The 18256-nt window shown below is 41.2% G+C and overlaps 1 protein-coding gene across 1 annotated transcript; it reads right to left on the reverse strand.

Moving 5' to 3' along the window:
• Positions 1-673: 673 nt before the first annotated feature.
• Positions 674-13577, reverse strand: dnmt1 (DNA (cytosine-5-)-methyltransferase 1). Its single transcript, XM_044050972.1, has 34 exons — positions 13331-13577; positions 12884-12920; positions 11831-11938; positions 11498-11735; positions 11321-11393; positions 10788-10893; positions 10663-10703; positions 10515-10569; positions 10347-10430; positions 10140-10249; positions 9935-10053; positions 9757-9849; positions 9524-9675; positions 8936-9123; positions 7296-7476; positions 7106-7203; positions 6404-6551; positions 6206-6321; positions 5909-6110; positions 5650-5783; positions 5049-5228; positions 4740-4964; positions 4463-4655; positions 4263-4353; positions 3751-3891; positions 3370-3652; positions 3131-3272; positions 2773-2939; positions 2503-2680; positions 2177-2372; positions 1900-2063; positions 1678-1794; positions 1073-1163; positions 674-979 (listed from the first exon to the last, which is right to left on the reverse strand). The coding sequence occupies exons 1-34, from the start codon at positions 13375-13377 to the stop codon at positions 942-944; spliced, it is 4536 nt and encodes a 1511-aa protein (XP_043906907.1). The 5' UTR covers positions 13378-13577; the 3' UTR covers positions 674-941.
• Positions 13578-18256: the final 4679 nt, after the last annotated feature.

Below are 18256 nucleotides of genomic sequence, written 5' to 3' on the forward strand. Positions count from 1 at the left end.
TTGGAGCTTCCGGTCTATGTGGGCTTTAAGTCTTGAATTTCTTTTTTTTTTTTTTATAGTTTATAGAAGAATTTGCAGTCTCACCAGCAGGTGTCACTATTTCTTACTCTATAGAACAGGCCTCTGCAGTGGCTCCTGGAGCTTTATCTTAATTTTAAGATAATTAGGTGAACACTTTATGGATTAAGTGGTTTATACTTTGTCCACTGAAATGAGTCACTCATAAACCGACTTCTATGTTCCAGAACGTGACAAACTTGTTTGAAATGTGGGATAAACGTTCCCAGCATTTTACATGAAGCAGGTTCTCAAGCATTAACACTGTAAAATCCAAAATATTTATTTCAAAGAGGTAAAAAGTCATGTAATTTATTTGGGTGAAGGGACAAAAATGGCTCTTTGAATACTGAATGTTGCAGACCACTGGTATAGAACTTTATCATAATTATCACGAATGACAATTCATCGTGATGTTAGATTTATGTTTAGTTAAAATCTGATGACAGTTTTTGTGACATCACTGAGTAGATTTCTACTTAAACAGGAATTGGACACATCCACATTTTAGTCCTTAAACTACTTGTAACACTTGTAATGAGTTTTAGTGCACATTTTTTAAAAATGTAATATTCCAGACCACAATTGTACAAACCCAGTACTGTGCCATTATCAGTCAAATTCATAAGAGCTTTATTTGAAATATTACATATAAAAAACTACATACAATTTATTCCACATTAGGTGAACATTTTTCCAAACGACATGATGATTAAAAGCACATTTAAAACGACGTGGAACGACAACGGCACGGAATGTCCACGGTGGCCACTCAGTGACACCGTTAAAAAACAAAAAAAAACCTTTTTTTAAAAAGAGGATTCTTGTCCCAACACATCAACGTCAGGATCTGTGGAACCGATTCTTAACTGGGACGATAACGACTAATCAGAGACCTCCATCTTCTCCTGTTTGATTTCGTCTGTGGGGGGAGAAATTAAAAAAACATTTGTTTGAGGACTTCTGTCGGTGCGTGAAAACAAAATCTACGTCACTGATTTCAGGCTAAATTTACCTGATGATTCTTCCTTTATTCTCTCCAAGACGCACTTCTTTATCTCCAGGCCGATGGCTCTGGAGAGAGGAGGCGGCACCGCATTTCCAACCTGGGTCCGGACGACAAGAAAAATAATCTGTTAACACACGATCTGTGACATCACCTTATTAGTCATTTCAGTTATTATGCAAAACGTTATTGTCACTTCAAGGGGAAAACCATCATGTGTTCCCTAATGTGAAGACAATTTGATCTTTTGAACAAAGACGAGCAGTTTGTGACAAGTTTGAGTGCAAATGTAATCTGGATTCTAGAATCCAGATTAAACCAGCTCATCCCGAAAACCAGCCTATTTTCTTTAATGAATTTTTCCATGTGCCGCAAGATTGCTGCACGAAAAACACCGGTCTTGCGGTTTATGAAATTCCAGTGTTTGGAAAAACGGAATCCTTTGGACTTTGCTGAAGTAGTAACTAGGAATTCTCAATTTAGTCCAGAAAAGACATCCGAGTGCTACAAGACTGTATGTAGTTACATTAACAGACAAATGAAGCACTCATTCATTAATAAAAAACATTATTTTATACCATGAAACCATCAAAATGTAAATTTTAAAGTTGTACCTGTCTGTGTTTGTCCAGGATATTCCCAAAGAAGCGGTAGGTGTCGGGGAAACCCTGAGAGCGAGCGCACTCCCTCACACTGACCACTCTGTGCTGCTCAGCGTGCAGGACGCGGCCCTGGAACACAGTTATCACACATGTTAGAGGGGGCGTCGCTGGTTCAGAGACATAAAGATGATGATGATTTACCGTGACAAAAAAAAAAAGAAAAAGTGGACGCACCTGTTTGCCCATGGGCTCGGGATTGGTGACCGTCGTGCTGAAGAAACCGTCCCACTCCAGTCGGCCGTAGAGTCCGGCCCAGTGATTGTGGCGGTTCCCGGTGTGAGGCAGACACCAGGGGATCAGCGTGTTAAATTGCCGGTCTGCAGGGTCGCACGGCGTCCCTGAACAACAAGTAAAACCACCACCGTTAACGACTCTTTCACTCCAGAAACGTTAAGGATTCTTCATCACCTCACACACACACACACACACAACACACCCAGTTGCTTCGTACCTCCTGCACATGTGCATACGCCGCGCAGAGCCCCGGTGCTGCTGCGGCCGTTCTTTTTGTCTGGGTGTGTGTAGCGCAGCTTCTTGGTCATGGTGCCGTCTTTCAGCCGGACCTCCATGTTGGGCAGGTCCCTCCAGTCCGAGCCTGGAGCCAGAGGGATGTGACGCATACGAGCCTCCACCAGAGCGCTCATGTCCTGAGGTCAAAAGGTCACACGCCGTTTAATACAAAAATGGTAGATTCTTCCAGGCGTAACCGCTGATATTTTGGTTTCTTTTACTCTTTGCTCAGTTACAAGATAGATTTTCCCAGAACGTCCATCTCACCTTGCAGATGTGATCACGTAGAATCGGCTGATACTGCGTTCCTCTCAACTGCCTCTGGAACCAGGACTGAGGCTCGCCGTTGTAGGAAATCTCCAGAGCGGCCGCGCCGTTGCGGATCTCGGGCAGGTCGGACATGGTGTCTCGGACGGTGATGGTTCTGTAGACTCCGCCGTTTCCTCTGTGGCGAGACGGAACATTTAGCCTGACGTCTGTTTTTAATGACCCGGTGAGGAAAAGTGTGTTGTGTTTTTTTTCCCCCTTTGACGTTACCGTGTGACGTTGCTGACGTATTTCTTCTCATCCACGGCCACGCTCAGTGAGCAAGCTCTGGGCGCAAACACGTGCAGAGGCTCGGGGTAGCGAGGCAGCTTCTCTCCGGGAGCCGCGGCCAGGATGATGGCTCTGCGGCGAGTCTGAGCGACGCCGTACTGACCGGCCTGAGGAGTGTAGAGAATTTGACACGAGTCATTACACGAAAACTGGCTGTTACGGTCACTCTCTTCATAGGAATCACACTGTAGTGACAATTTTATCTCACTTAATGACTGTATGAGGCATATTGTATTGTTAGGGTGATATAGACTCAATGTTTTATCTCTATATGTTTTTAGCTTAGCTTATAACTCACCTGAAGGACACCGAAAGTGCACTGGTAGCCCATGCGTACGAGACAGCGGAGAGTCAGCTTCAGGACCATGGATCGTTTGAAGGACACAAAGTTCCTCACGTTCTCAAGCAGGAAGAACTTGGGTCGATAATAATCGCAGTAACTGCAAGCAGAGAAACAACTTGTTAAATAAAATGTGCATTCAGAAGAGACCACAGTGTGGTCTATAGGAGGAGGGCGTGGCTTGCAGGGATTCTGACCTGAGATAGGAGACCACAAGTGAGTTCTTGAACTTGGAGTAAGTGCGAGAGTTGAAGCGGTTCATCCCGCTGAAGCCTTGGCAGGGAGGTCCTCCACACAGCATCTCCACGTCGCCCCTCAGAGGCAGCTTCTGGCCCAGGGAGTTGGTCTTCTCTCCGGACATGACCAGCTTCAGCAGGACGTTGCAGTCCTCGGTGAACACGGTGGTGCCGGGGTTGTTGAGTCTGAACGCCTGAGCTGCAGGCTCCCACATCTCGATGGCCCACAGAGTCTCGGAGATTCCTGTAGGTGTGGAAAAAAAGAAAGAAGAAAAACTTTTCACCAGCTGCAGATGTTTCAACACATGTCAACTTCTGTAGGTTTTTACAACGAGGATTTACCAGCCTGGTGGAAGCCTTCAGAGAGTCCACCACAGCCAGAGAAAACATCCAGTGTGCGATATTTAGGCACTTTAGGAGCCTGTGGTTCGTTCTGAGAATCCTGTGTTTCCTGTGCAGCCGAGGACTTTCCTTTGCCTTTACCTTGTAGAGAAGGACGGTTTAGTCAGTGGTGTAAGAGTTTTAGTAGCAACAGCAATCTGAGTGTTTGTCCATTAACCAATTCCAAATTCCTAAATGTGAATATTTATTGGTTTCTTCGGTTGTTGGTTTGTGGATAAATCAAGACATGAGATTCACAAGTCGTCAACGTCTTTCAGTTTTCCGACATGTTGACCAAACTACTCATTTATTAACTGAAAATAAAATATAAATAAAAAACCCTCAAGAGCAATATTTAATAAATAAGGTCCCAAAAACACACCATTCAAAGAAATCAAGTTTGGGAATCACTGGTCAAGTGAAATGACGGAAAAATCATCAATAAAAGTTCCAGCCCTTGTTTGAATATTCACCTTTCCCTTTGCCCTTTCCTTTGCCTTTATGGACAGCCGAGCGAGCGTGATTTGGAGGATCCTCGAAGCTTTTCGTTTTTGCACTATAAGCCTGTGTGAGAGAGAAATCACAAGATGTTCCATTGATTTTCAATTCAAGACTTTTTGGTTTTCAACGTGCTACTTTTGTTTAAATCATCAATAGTGCGATAAAACTGTACCTCCAGGAAATAGAAGCGGTCGGGTCCACCACTGGAATATTCCTGCACCGACTCGTACAAGTCCTCTCCGTACTCCACTTGACAGCGGCCGAGCACCTCGCACATGCTGACCGTCACTTCTTCATCGCTCCAGTACAGCTGGTTGATATCTGCGTGGTAACTGGCTTTGACACCTTTGTGCGTGTTCTCAGGCCTGGAAGAGGTTTAATAAGAAACGTTAATGACCGGCCTCGTGTTAGAAACGTATCATCTGAGTTAATCCAGTTAAAGTAATTACCTGTAGAACTTGTAGAGTCGCAGTTTGACCTCCGACGTGTCGGATTTGCCGTTGCTGCGTCTGTGACAGAAGATCTCCTTGATGCGTCCGACGCGGAAAGGCTCCGGAGCGTCCTGGTTTGACCCCTTGATGTAGTCCGAGGACTTCCTGTAATACTCTGGATACAGATCCTCATCCACGTCTTCCTTCCTGTGGGAGCGCTTCACTGGACTGGCTGGCTTCACACTGCGAGCAGGGAACAGAGGAGACCGCTCACATAGATGTTTTTAATCCACGTACAAGTGAGAGGCAATTACAAACTCCACCCACCTGAAATGAAACGCGTCCGCAGGCAAGTAAACGCCATCTCCCACCCTGAACTGGTCGCCCTTAAAGCAGGCCAGAGCATACAGCGCCTTCGAGTCGCTGTCCTCCCTCTCCAGTGGCTCGAAGGCACGAGGAGTTTCCTGTTCCGCTCGCTCTTTAATCTGAAAGCAGCTGGCGCAGAATCTGACGGCAGACAGGAACACAGACAGTGTTAAAACAGAGAGAAAAAGAAAATTACTAAATCAAATTTAGAGCTGAAGCGATTACTAAATTAATCGACAACTATTCTTTTTATAATTGAATAATCGGTTTGAAGCTTTTTTCATGATTAAAACAAGATTTCTGATTGTTTAAGCTTCTTAAACATGAATATTTTCTTCATAACAAAGAAATCATTAAAAGTCAATGATTTTGGTTTGTGGACAAAACAAATTTGAGAACATCATCATTTCCACGTTTGATGAACACCGATCAACATTTAAGGTTTTCTCATATTCTGAACACCAAACAATTAAAGGAGAAAATATTCGTCAGATTAATGAGTTATGAAAATAATCGTTAGTTGCAGCTCTAATCAAATTATGCATTTGTGAACGGCGCTCACTTGAACTTGCAGTCCTCTGTTGGAGGGATCGTAGGTGGAGTCTCAAAGCGAGCAAAGTCCCTGTCGTACCAGAACTGATAGAAAAAACTCTTCCCATCATCTTCGATCACCTTGATTTCCTTGTCCATTCCACCCTGAAATACAAAAAAAAGGAACAATGAGATTAAAAATCTGGTTTTAGGCAAGTAGACGAGTCCTAAATTCTGGATTTTGTACATACAGAGTATGAAGCGGATCCCTGTGGTCCATGATAACTTACCTCCATGAACCAGTTGTTGGACGGGCGCTTGTACGTGACGTTGACTTTGCCCTGGATGTAGTTGAGCTGCATGTCTTCACATTCGTCCACCATGACGAGCTCCAGTGGATCGGAGCTCTCTCCCAGCACGGTGTGAATCCCACGAAAGAACCAGTGGGCGTGGAACATCTTTCCACTGGAGTCCTCCCACAGTGACGTGATCCTGAACAGGAGGAGAAGTTCCGTCTCGTTAGACTCGCGCAAACTATTTCATCAAAAAAACAACAACACATGCGTCGTCTCTGAATGATGACACACCTCGCCAGATACAGAGGAGTGGACGGATCCTCGGATGAAACAGAGACACAGTCTCCCAACTCCAGCACTTCTTCATTCACAGACACCTTTGTGTAGAACTGCTTCTTTCCTTCAGTCTGATGAAGAGGAGGAGACATTTTAAATACTGCCCAAGTCCCATGATTGACAGGAGAAGGGGAGAGGTGGTTGGACACGTACCTTAACGGGCTCTCCAATCCAGGTCAGTTTGATCTGGGTCTGTTTCTTCCTCTTGGCTTGAGAAACCTTCTTGCTCTTCTCCACTGGAACATCTTCCTCTTCGATGTTCTCGTCATCCTCAGCCTCCTTCACTGCAAGGTTTGGGCATCTGAACAGAGGATCGTATGGTTAGTGCTGCATAATCTCCATCCTGTGCTTGGTTTCCATGTTTCAATTCAACAAATGGACCAGAATTAAAAATCCATCCGTGTATATTTTGGCTGAGAGCAGCAGTTTCCAACTTCTGTGAGAAAGAGCCACATTCTGCTGTGCAACACATGTGTTTTAACAGTACTTTGGTAAGTTATGTGTTGTACATCCGTCTTAAAGTAGCATTATTTGTCCAGACTGCATCCAGGAAACATGCAGACATGAAGTCAGGCAGAGGTTTCTCTTCATTTGCTTTGTGTTCTATTGGCAGATTTAATATTGGACAATTCCCCTTTACTAGAAGAAAAACACTCAACGAGTACACTTAATGACAAGGTGCCTTGGGATTTTTCAAAATGCTGAGTTTTACCAAGACTTCATACAGGTATCAAGACTTTAAGTTTGGGTTTTTACCCAGTAAGTATCATGAAATAAATATTTTGGGAACCACTTGTGTAAATAATACCCAGAATCAGTGTTTCCTAAGGGATCAACACGCTGAGAGACGCTCACCTCCTTTGCTTGCAAGCTTGTTTACTTTTGCCGCTTCCTCCAAATTTGATCATGTCCTTGCAGGCTGCACATTTGCCACAATCAGGAGACTGGCAAACCTGAAGATGGAGGAAAAAAAAATATATAAATACAGATTCTGACTAACAAAGTAAATAAAAAGAAAAGTTGAAGTCGCGCCTCACTCACTCACCTCACAAACCCCACAGCGCTGTCTCTTCAGTCCACCCTCTTTATCATTCTGCTCAATCTGGTCAGAGAAGAAGGTGTCAAAGATCTGGTACACCAGTGTGGTGGTGGTGGCTTTGGTCGGCCCTTTATTGTCCTTCTCTATCTTCGTCGGGTGACGAATGGCCTGTCGCCTGGCTGCTCTCCTGTCAGAATAAAAGTTTGCTTTCAGGAGAGAAGTCTGCGTGGTTTGGTACAAACACCTGATGGAAAGTGGAGCGATGGCATCAAGAAGAAGCCTCTGGCCTTCAACACACTACCACAGCATCAGGCCATGCAACGTGTGAAACAAGCAAACAGACAACATGTACAGTGCAGAGTTCCCGTTAGACGCAAGTGGCCAGTGAGCATTCTTGTCTGCAGAGAAAACGGAGACGAATTTAGTTATTTATTTTATTAATAAGCTTCAATGTCAGACCTCAGGAAAAGTCATGTCTGTCACATGCTGGCATTTTCAAATCTGAACAGATTTTGCACACACGGGACAATCCGGTTAAAACCCAGAAAGCATTTAAGGAGTGATTTCCAGGAACTTTGGAATAAAAACAAAAAGGAGGCGAATTGTCAGCAACTTTATGAAAGCGTCCTATTCAACCAGTTCAGATTTCACCACTGGATAAATGGGCCCGACAGATTGACAGGTTTGATATTTAGAGTTCAAAATTGTGGACACTATGATCAAGCTGTGGACATAAAACTGAACCTCTAAAACCACAGAATCATTTGACTGGATAAATAATCTGGGTTGATGAAAATATTCCCCCACGATTGTCTGCAGAGGCCAATCTGGTCATTCTCATGTCCATTTATTCTTTAAGGATTGGTACAGTCCATTTCACAGGACTTAATATCATAATATTAATATTCAAGTTCAAAGTGCAGGTGAACAGATCAGGATCTTTTCAAATGAGTTAAGATTTCACTATCTTACCGACATTAGTGTTGACCAATACAATACATATAGTCAAATGAACTTGTGAACCCTTAGCACTGTGTGGTCAAGCCAAAATAAACTACAGTTAAAAAAGGAAATGCATAAATATAGTTCTATCGTGAACTCTGGTGCGATGCTTTTTGTTCATGAAGCTCTCAAACACACCACCATACAAACTAAGGATGCATTCTTCACAACAAGGCCCACCTACCAGTACAGCAGCATGCTGCATTAGGAAATGTCAAAGGAATGTTAGACATCAGGGAAAACAAGGAGCAGAAAAACAAGAATAAAATGCAAAAATAAAATCCCGGAGCATCAGTGAGGGGAAAGAAGCTGCTGCCAAAGCTTTGTGTGGAGCCAAGTTGAATATGCAACATGACCATTTTGACCTGCAGTCACTACAGAAAGCCTACCGAGTGTGTTTAAACAAATCAATACATGCATTAAGTTCTTAGAATGTTTATTAAAGTGCGTGTAAAGCAAATGTAGGTTTACACGCACTTTAAAACGAGAACGAATCTGCCTTACTCTTAACTGTTAGTGACTTCAGCTGATGTGATGATAATGGCATAAACCTGTGTATTGTACTTTCTTAAAAACTTAAAATTACTCAAAAAAAAGAAAGAAGGAAATTAAACCTTGACCTAAAGGTCAACACTGAGCCGTACCTCTTCCCTAGAGTGACTCCTGCCAGCTTGATCAGGTCTCTCATACAGGGAGTGACGATGATGGGCTGCTCGTCAGAGTCACCGGCCTCGTCGTAGCTCTCCACCTGCTCCACCACAAACTGGGCGTGACGCAGCAGTGTGTCCTCGGTGAAGCAGTTGAAGTTAAGTCCAGCGGGAGGCACTGTTGTCTGAGGACGGGGAGAGGGAAAAGCACACAGTAAATCGAGGAGAAACATCTCAACCCTTCCCCCCATCAAAAGCCAAACCTCAGAGGTGTTCCCCTCTGCCATTTGTCACCGACTCATTCATAAGGTGACATATGGAGGGGGACAGGAAGTAAACCCCAACTCTCAGTCCTGAAAAAACCCAATAACTCGTTCAGTTACAATAAGATTTTAGGCACTTTTCCACTATACAGTCCCAGCATGCCTTGGCTCGACTCTACATGGTTTGGCATAGATTTCCACTACTGCAGGACCTCCCTCAACGGCAATCAGAGGCCTTGTTACTTCACCCTCTGATTGCCTAGTTCAGTTTCCAAATCATGTAGTTTAAAAAAAATCCAACTCCAATGACACGAATCCTCACCTCAATCTTGTTAAGAAGGTCCTCATAAGTGGCGTCACGATTCTTCTGGAGGAACTCCACCACGATCTTGCTCATGTAGATCTTCTCTTGCATCAGAGCAAAGATGGGGCCGTACTCCTCACTGGGATCCATTAGGATGTAATCAGCAAAAGCTGCAAGAAGGATATCAACTATAAGTACAGTGTGCACAAAAACTAACTTAAATGAAGTTAAATTAGTAAATATTTTACTACCTGTGGTGAAGCCAATTAAAGCCTTTTCTCCTCCATCAAACCCTGTGATCCACCAGGCATTGATGGGTCCAAGTTTCTTTGCAGGGACACCGCCTGGATAAATAAAATATCTGTGCTTGTAGAGGATTAAAAACAAAAACCCAACAATATTCATTCCTAAAATTGTGGTCATTCATACCATCCAAGCAGGGGTTGTCATCATAGATGGGTTTGACCACACAGCTGAAGTAGAGCTCCACATTCTTTTCAATCAGTCCAGAGTCGAATGGACAAAGGTGGCCACGCTTATCGTATACACTGCAATACAAGACAAGTTTTTATAACGGTGATGCAAAAATAAGTTTAAAAAAATTTTTTTACACCCTAAATTCTGCGAAGTTTACCTGAAGTTTGTGATCTTGTGCTGCGGCAGATCCTCATAACTCTCAAATCCATCCTCGTTCGAATCGAACAAGGAGAGACGCTCGTCCGTCAACATCTCTGGTTCGTCCAGCTGAAAATGCACAGGAGAATAATTTCAGATTTCACATTCAAAACAGGTGAAAACAGGTTGACTTTAAAATAAAAAAAGGAAACTTGGCAGTTCTCACCGCATTGTCGGGATCCCCTTGAAAAAATTTAAGATCTGAATCATCCAAGTATTGTCTGCAGTCTGGACATTTTGGTGGTGGTGGCTATAAAAAGAACAAATGAAAAGGTGACCATTTTTTATATGCTTTAACATTGTGATATTTAAGCTATAAGAGCTCATTTGTTACCTTGGCAGCTGAAACGGTCTTTGTAACATCAGTCTTTGATTCCTCTGGAGCGGCACTGCAAGAAAATAAAGTGTTAGTTTATTCCCATGAGTTCACTCCGACCATGCATCATTAATGTTAAGATGGAAAAAAAGAAAAGAAGACTTACGTTTCATCAGATTCCACTTTGAGACGTTTCTCCTCCCGAGACTACAACCAATTAAAACAGTGTCAGGCAGAGTGAAAGACTGTGGCAATGGGTAAAACTCACCAGTAGAAAATAAAGTGCTTCACCTCCTCAGCTTCCACTTCCTCCTCTTTCTCATTCTCCTTCTCTTTTTTCGGTTCATTTTGTCCATTTGTAGATTCTATATTCAAGTCGTCAGACTTACGCTTTTGACTGCAGGAAAAAAAAACAAAAAAAACACATTACTAGTCATCACCTGGAATTATGAATATAATATCAGATTTACCATGAATAATCACCATCATGGTCAATTTTGAGTTGTGGAGGAAAAGGATAAAACTGTAAACCCCACATTAGGTCAGTTACATCAGTTTGTAATTATTATACATTTATTTATTAAATGTTTACACTGTATTTTACACAAAGCAATTGGAGCAAAATGGGGTGGTTTCAGGTGGTTCTCTTTTAACGTTCTACTAAAATAAGCATGTCAGATTTCAGATTGACCAAACCCGACAATTTATGGACTTTCAGGGTCCCAATGTGCCCTGGTTTTGTATCCAGGCTCCATTTTATATTTTAAAGAATTGTTTTTCAATCTGCTAAAAGTATTAAATGGGAGATTAAAGCATATACGTACACTTTGGAGAACATTGACAAGATGGTTGGCTGTTTCCCACTGTTTCTTGTAACTCTGGTGCTGGCTGGAGACTCTAAAAACCCAAACAATACAGTAAATGTATCTTTTGCAAACCATTAAAGCATCTCAGTATTTACATGCATTCATTTAATGTAAAATAACAGATCTCAGACTGACTTTTAGTGTCAGAATTGGCCTTGCTCCTGCGCCCACCCTTCCCTTTAGGAGCGGTCGGTGACTTGACGGCCTCCTCTTCCTCCTGCACATCCATGGTTACCTCTTCACCGTCCTCGTCTTTGTGGGACCCGTTTGTGAATCCGTTTGTCTTTCCATTCTCCAGGCCATCGCTGTGGGAGCCATTTTCAAGACTGAGCTCTTTCCCTAGCAAGGCTTTCACTTTAGAGATGTACACCTCCTGAGAGAAGGAGACAACACAAAAAGGTGAAATAATGAGCGGTGAAGTTGTGGGAGGGGGTGATTATTCAGACATCTGAAAGAGTCAACGCTAACCATGGAGATCTCTGAACTGTTCATCTCTTTCTCCAGGCTGCTCAGCTGGTCCTGAGCATCAACATGCAGGAAGTCCTGAACCAACCGGAGCTTCTCTTTGACGTGATCCTGAAAAAGAGTTAAAGAAACCATGTGCTTTATATTATAACATCATGTTGACTGTCCTTTTGAGATGCTGCTTATAGACAAAAAACAGTTGTGAAAATGTCAAAACGCCTTTATTTCCTCCCACCACTGAATGTTTTAATGCATTTTGTAAAACTGATCTAAATAAGTCTGCATGATTGTTGTTTACATGATACATTTGTAGCCATATATAGAAATTTTAATCCACACTGGTATAGATTCAGTTTAAAATCAAAGGAAGTAACTAAACATTTAAAACTTTAATAATTTTGGCTCCAACACATCTACCTTGACTTAAAAGATTTTTTTTGGACCAAGCCTTACTTGAGTAGGGCTACAATGACTAATTGATTGCGAATGAATCAACCATTTTGATGTTTTTTTGTAATAGTTAAAATAAGCTTTCTGATTTTTAAGCTTCTTAAAAAAAAGTGAAGATATTCTGGGTTCTTAGCTTTATTTGAAAAATTAATTTAAACGTCATTTTGATGTTTGGCAGAATAATTTGATTTTGAATATCGAATTGCGATATGACTCACAATATCATAGGGATTGGTAATTTTTACATCTTTATTCTAATTTTCATTGAAGAAACATGATTATGAGGTGTGTGTGTATATATATATATATATACACATATATACATATACATACATACATACATACATATAAATACACACACATACATACATACATACATATAAATACACACACACATATGTTTGTGCAGATATGTGAAAAACAAAGACGCTCCCTTCAGTCAGTAGAATAAGACCAACACAATCAATTTGCTATTAATTGTTCAGCCGCAGAACCTGCCATGACCAGTGGCGACACACAGCAATTAAAAATGATTGAGCACCTGGACAAACACCTGTGGAGAATGCATGGAGGAGGGTAGACACACAAACACACATTAGAACTCACCTCTTCTGAAACTCCATCCTCATCCAGCACCTGCAGCCTGTGAACAAAGAACGAGCCCAAACAAAGCTGCGGTTAAATATCTCACATGTCAAAACATCCACGAACACACTCAACCCTGCGGGGGGCGGAGATAAAGGCAGTGATAGCGGGGAAAACAGAACACTCCGGGCAGTAAAACTTCCTGAGTGGCGCCAAATCTCACGCTGCTCCATCCATTGACAGGCTAGGAAGCTAGCTGGCTAACGGTGTGTGTGCGGTGGGGGCGGGCTAACTCCGCTGTCCTGTGACAACAAGCTACCCGCTAGTTGCAAGTGCTAACATTACACAAACATGGTACATGACAACCGGAACAAGCGAGAGGCGGCGGGTTTCACTGCCCGGACTGTCAGCCAACACGCAGCATCCATGCTAAACGGACTGTTATTAGCACCGGGTTACTGGCGTTACCTTCTCTTGACATCCTCGGGTAGCGACACGGAGGTCTTGGCTGGCATGGCTCAACAGCTTCGCTGTACGTTGGGGGGGGGAAACAAAGGAGATTTAAAACCCGTGCTGTGTTCTTTTAAAATTAAAAACTCGTTAAAACCGGCTGACAGCGCGGCTCAACCGTCACTGCCTCTCTACTCGTGCTGCAGCCCGCGACGAATGCAATATAAGAGCGATTCGGGCGCGCGGGCCGTCTTTTCGCGCGGAAACCCGGGTGTTGTGGAATGTACCACTCCAGCGATCTGTAGGGGAGACGCCTTCACCCTGCGGCCTATAATGTCCAAAATAAATGCATCATTCGACCTCCTAAAACACACATTACCACGATTCCTTGCAAACAAAACACAACACAAATATGGTTTCATTCACAAAAGATTGATCTTGCAATAAAAGAAGTACCAGGCCGACGCACCCCTGTTCTTTGCCAGATGTTGTTGACGCCTGACCAAGCGGAAGCGATACGAGTGTTGTTTACTAATGAGCAATATTAGCGAAACGTTTGCACCTACTTATCCGCAGATTTGAATGAAAGTATCAAATAGTTTATATTAACAGTCATGTTAGTGGCGTGGCTGTTGTATATGGCTAAGTCCCAGTGTCCCTGGAATGTGTATTATTATGATTTTTGGCTGGATATCTTCCTCCTCCGTGTAGATTAGAGCTGATAGACAGAACATGAGTCAGAACTATTTTCTAATACCGATCCTTTTAGAAGCCACTATATGCAATATTTCCAGGTTTCAGCGTTATCTGTGAAAATGTAACATTTGCTTCTGATTTAGTTTGTTTTGTTTAAAGAGTGTGCATAAATAAAGTCACTTTGAGTTGATTTAATTAAATAATTGTATCACTTTCTCTCTCATTTCTGTCATTTTCTAAAGAAAATAATCGTTATTTGCATTCCTAATACTGATTCAGTATGTACTATCTTTAGTTATGGTTATAGCAACCGTGTATATATTATTACTACTACAATTGCTACTAATAAAAACATAATTTATTTATATAGCACCATTAAAACCAGTTATTTTTAAATTGCACTGACTCAGGAATAGAACTGAGACACCACTATGGCAAAATTTACACCAGAATACCAAATGTCAAAATAAATGAAACTAAATAACACTAATTAAATTAAACATTAAAAAGGTACATAACAATAGAAAAATTATTAACAAGTAATAAAAAAACAAACACCAAAACCTGGGATAAGAAGATAAAATAATGACACTATTAAGCACATAATGCAACCTATATATACATAATATTAAGGTCAAATATAAGACAACATACTGTACTGCAAAAAATTTTAAATGAAAAAATAACGTGCAATATAAAATATATAAACTTACACCACAGCAGATATAAGATAATACCAGATAAATTAAAGTATTTTATTAGTCCCAGAACAGGGACATTGACAGTTTTACTGCAGCAATGTCAGTCATGTAAGTAAATGTAAAGCTAGCGAGGCCACTTTTGTGTGTTCACTATCCTTTAATGCAGGGGCCTCAAACTCAAATGATTGGCCCAAATCAGATTCTGCTTAGGGCGTCATATAGGCTTGGACCGGCACTGGCTTGTCCTCTATGTAGGTAAAAGTTCTGTATATGAAGGCACATCCTTCATATATAAAATGATATATAAAAAAAAAATATATATATATGGCTGCTGTGTGCTTATTGTACCACAAGGTGTCACTGTGACATAGATCAAAGAGGATGGAGGGGGATTTTTCTCCTCAGATGAACAAATCCTGTGCTATGAATCTTCATGTTGATAATTCTGTAACACTGAGGACAAAAGGCTGATTTTGGGGTCAGTGACTAAAGTTGAGGCCGAGTTCAGGTTTATAAAAGGGATGTTTGAGTGGTGAGACTATGCAGCGTAAAGTACCTAAAAGGGATGATTGAGTAAAAGTACAAGCATCTTACCAGAAAAAGTCATAATATTACTTCAGTAAAAGTACGACATTTAATAAATTTAAGTACAGTTATTTTCTGATATAAAATGTACTTAAGTTTTAGTAAAAATAAAAGTATAAAAAAAAGTGAGGATTGAGCCATGGTGACTCAGTGGTAGGGTGAGTTGTCTTTCAACTTAGGTTGTAGGTTCAATTGCTGGCTCTGCTAGTCTCTATGTGTCCTTGAGCAAAGACACTTAACCCAATGTTGCAGCGTGTGAATGAGTGAATTGCATTTTATTTTGGTAGTAACAAATAACAAAGATAGTTAGAGGAAATGTAGTGGAGTAAAGGTCAAAGTTGCTAGAAATACAAATAACAAAAGTAAAGTATAGATGCGTGAATTGTGTACTAAAGTGCAGTAATGAAGTATTTGTATTTTGTTACATTACAACACTGAATTTTCCCAAGAGAGATAAGTGTGTGTGTGTGTGCGCGCGTGTGTGTTTACATATTACACAACCTAGACATGATTCACATGTGTGCTGTTTTGTCCACGCTCAGCATCGTCCTCTGTTTTGCAGCTGTTTTGCGGGGATGAACACGCACGCGCACACACACACACACACACACACTAACACACAGAATTGTGCGCCGACTTGAAAATATTTTTGTGGGTTCAGCTTCACCTTTGGGCCGCTGGAGTCTGATGTCACATCCTGCAGGGCACTGGAAAGACTTGGCCCGCGTCCCAGCAGCAACACACCCTCCTGGGGCTGATTCAGCCAGAGTTTCCCACCCAGGAATCCTGGACGTTTGACAGGAAACAGGCCCAACTCTCTCAAGGCCGCTATAAGTCAGTCGCTCCCCCACCACCCCGCCCCCCTCACCCGAAAAACCTCTCCCAGGCCCAGTCTTTATGCTATTTTCTCAGACAATCTTACAATCTTATCTTACAAATAGACATTCATTTTGAACAGAAAAATACCACATTTACAGCCTCCCTGCCCTCTGCCCAGCTTCCCATCACTGCCCTGCCTGCCTGATTCAGCCTTGAAGCAATTTCAAAACATTATTAGGTAACACACACACACACACACACACACACAGAGAAAGGTGATTAATGGCTGAGCAGTGTTTGCATGCACGATTCTGCACGTTCATGACTCTGCTGTGACCTTGTCGGAGCATGTTCTGGATTAAACGCAGGCTAAAATAGGGACGAGAAGACAGTAGAGCAACAACCAGGGCGGCAAGTGTTTTTACACACATTTCTTTCCAGGTATTACAAGTAGCAACTGTACTGATTTGTAGTGTAATGGTTTTTGTTGTTTTGTTGCGTAACGATGCCAATTGTTGTTTTGTAATACAGTGACACATTTATTTGACTGCCTGTCGTAAAAACAAGGAAACATTTACATATAAATGTATGTTTTTTTTTAGAAATATTTCAAAAACCTGTATAGAACTACAAATAAACTGAATTCACCTTTTTTTATACTTAAATTTGAGTCACAAATGTATCAAGCATAACATTCAACTACTTCTTAATCAAGAAATAATAATGTTTTTTTTACTATTTCTTTGCAAAAGAGTACATTTCTTCTACATTCTGGTGATTTTGATAATTACCAATGCTGTTAATTTAGTGGCTTTGGGTGGTGGTCTAATACAGTTGCATTGCATGTGTTAGTACATATCATTTTACATTTTAATCTTTTCAGTTTCCCTATAATTTGTTTTTGTGGGTGCACCTGTGTATCAGAGTGTAACCTCTTTGTTTTCTCAACGACGTGGGTTTATCTGTACGTGTGTCCTTCTGTCAGTGACTTCCTGCGCTGTTTCCAGGCACTGCATCAGATTGAATTTCCTCTGATTACAAATCAGGTGGCAATTTCAATTTGAACAAGCTCAGATGTGTAAATGTCAGCGACATCTTAACCCTTGACCCACAAATCTGTGCCGCAGGTGCACCCATGGTAATTTGCCGTGGGAATAATACACAACTCCTTATATGGACATCCTGGGGGTGTGTGTGTGTGTACAGGCCACATATTCAGGCTTTAAAAGTAGCGATAATTGTGCAGAAGTCACAGAATAGACCGTTTTTCTTTTCTTTTTGTTCATAAAAACGAGCCAAGTGAACTTTGTACGGTGACGTATTTCCAGGTTTCACAAATTCAATCCGATTTTAAACATTTTCAGTGATTTCTTACTCATGTGTGTTTATGTAGTTGGTGAAAATGCAAAAAGCAATTCATCAGATTGCCTAGGTTGTGTTGAAATACGGGATATAAAAGCCTCTATGTTGCACATTTTTATAGCCTCTGTATATACTGTACTTTTAAACAACACTGTGATGGAAAAAAAGCAGCCAAAATGCTCTGTGTTCTAAGGATAAACAGATCAGGATGAATTTAGTCAAATCAAGTGCTTAAGCCAACAACACAAACGTTTGAGGCTGCAACATTCACATATAAATCTGAGTTTGCATTATAGAGGTTTGAGCTATTTTGAAAGTACTGTAATGTACACTGAAAATGTTCATGATCTACAAGTATTACATACTTAAATAGAGTTGCTACCTTTAATTTTAGATGATAACTGGTGTATTTCTTTAGTTTTCCAATGTTTAGTTGATGATAATTACAATGAACTTGTCTAAAATTGCCTTAAAAATCTGTTTTTAAGACAAATAATCTGACTTGGAAAGTTTTCTTATGTAATTTTGGTACTTTTTGTTGATTTAATATCATTATATTTTACATTACATTACATTACATTACATGTAATATAATTACATGTAATAAAATATTTGACTAAAAGCCTCAGTTACAGCCTTTAAAACAAGCAAAAGACATGACAAATGCTAAAAATACCCCAAATCAATGACAATATTTGATCTTACATTAAAATATTGACATAATATTGCTATACTGCCCAGTTTTGAAGCTGCGACAGCTGACGTGACATCACACACTGGA

The sequence above is a fragment of the Solea senegalensis genome, linkage group LG19 (assembly GCF_019176455.1).
Source record: "Solea senegalensis isolate Sse05_10M linkage group LG19, IFAPA_SoseM_1, whole genome shotgun sequence".
Classification (NCBI taxonomy): domain Eukaryota; kingdom Metazoa; phylum Chordata; class Actinopteri; order Pleuronectiformes; family Soleidae; genus Solea; species Solea senegalensis.

What these genes read in the sequence shown, in the direction of transcription:
- dnmt1 (XM_044050972.1), bottom strand. Translation starts at nt 13,377, where the DNA reads ATGCCAGCCAAGACCTCCGTGTCGCTACCCGAGGATGTCAAGAGAAG. An exon ending in AGGATGGAGTTTCAGAAGAG is followed by an intron (nt 11,939 to 12,883) that starts GTGAGTTCTAAT and finishes ACTCTTTTTCAG; the next exon opens with GATCACGTCAAAGAGAAGCT. An exon ending in CTTGTGGTCTCCTATCTCAG is followed by an intron (nt 3,273 to 3,369) that starts GTCAGAATCCCT and finishes CTCTGCTTGCAG; the next exon opens with TTACTGCGATTATTATCGAC.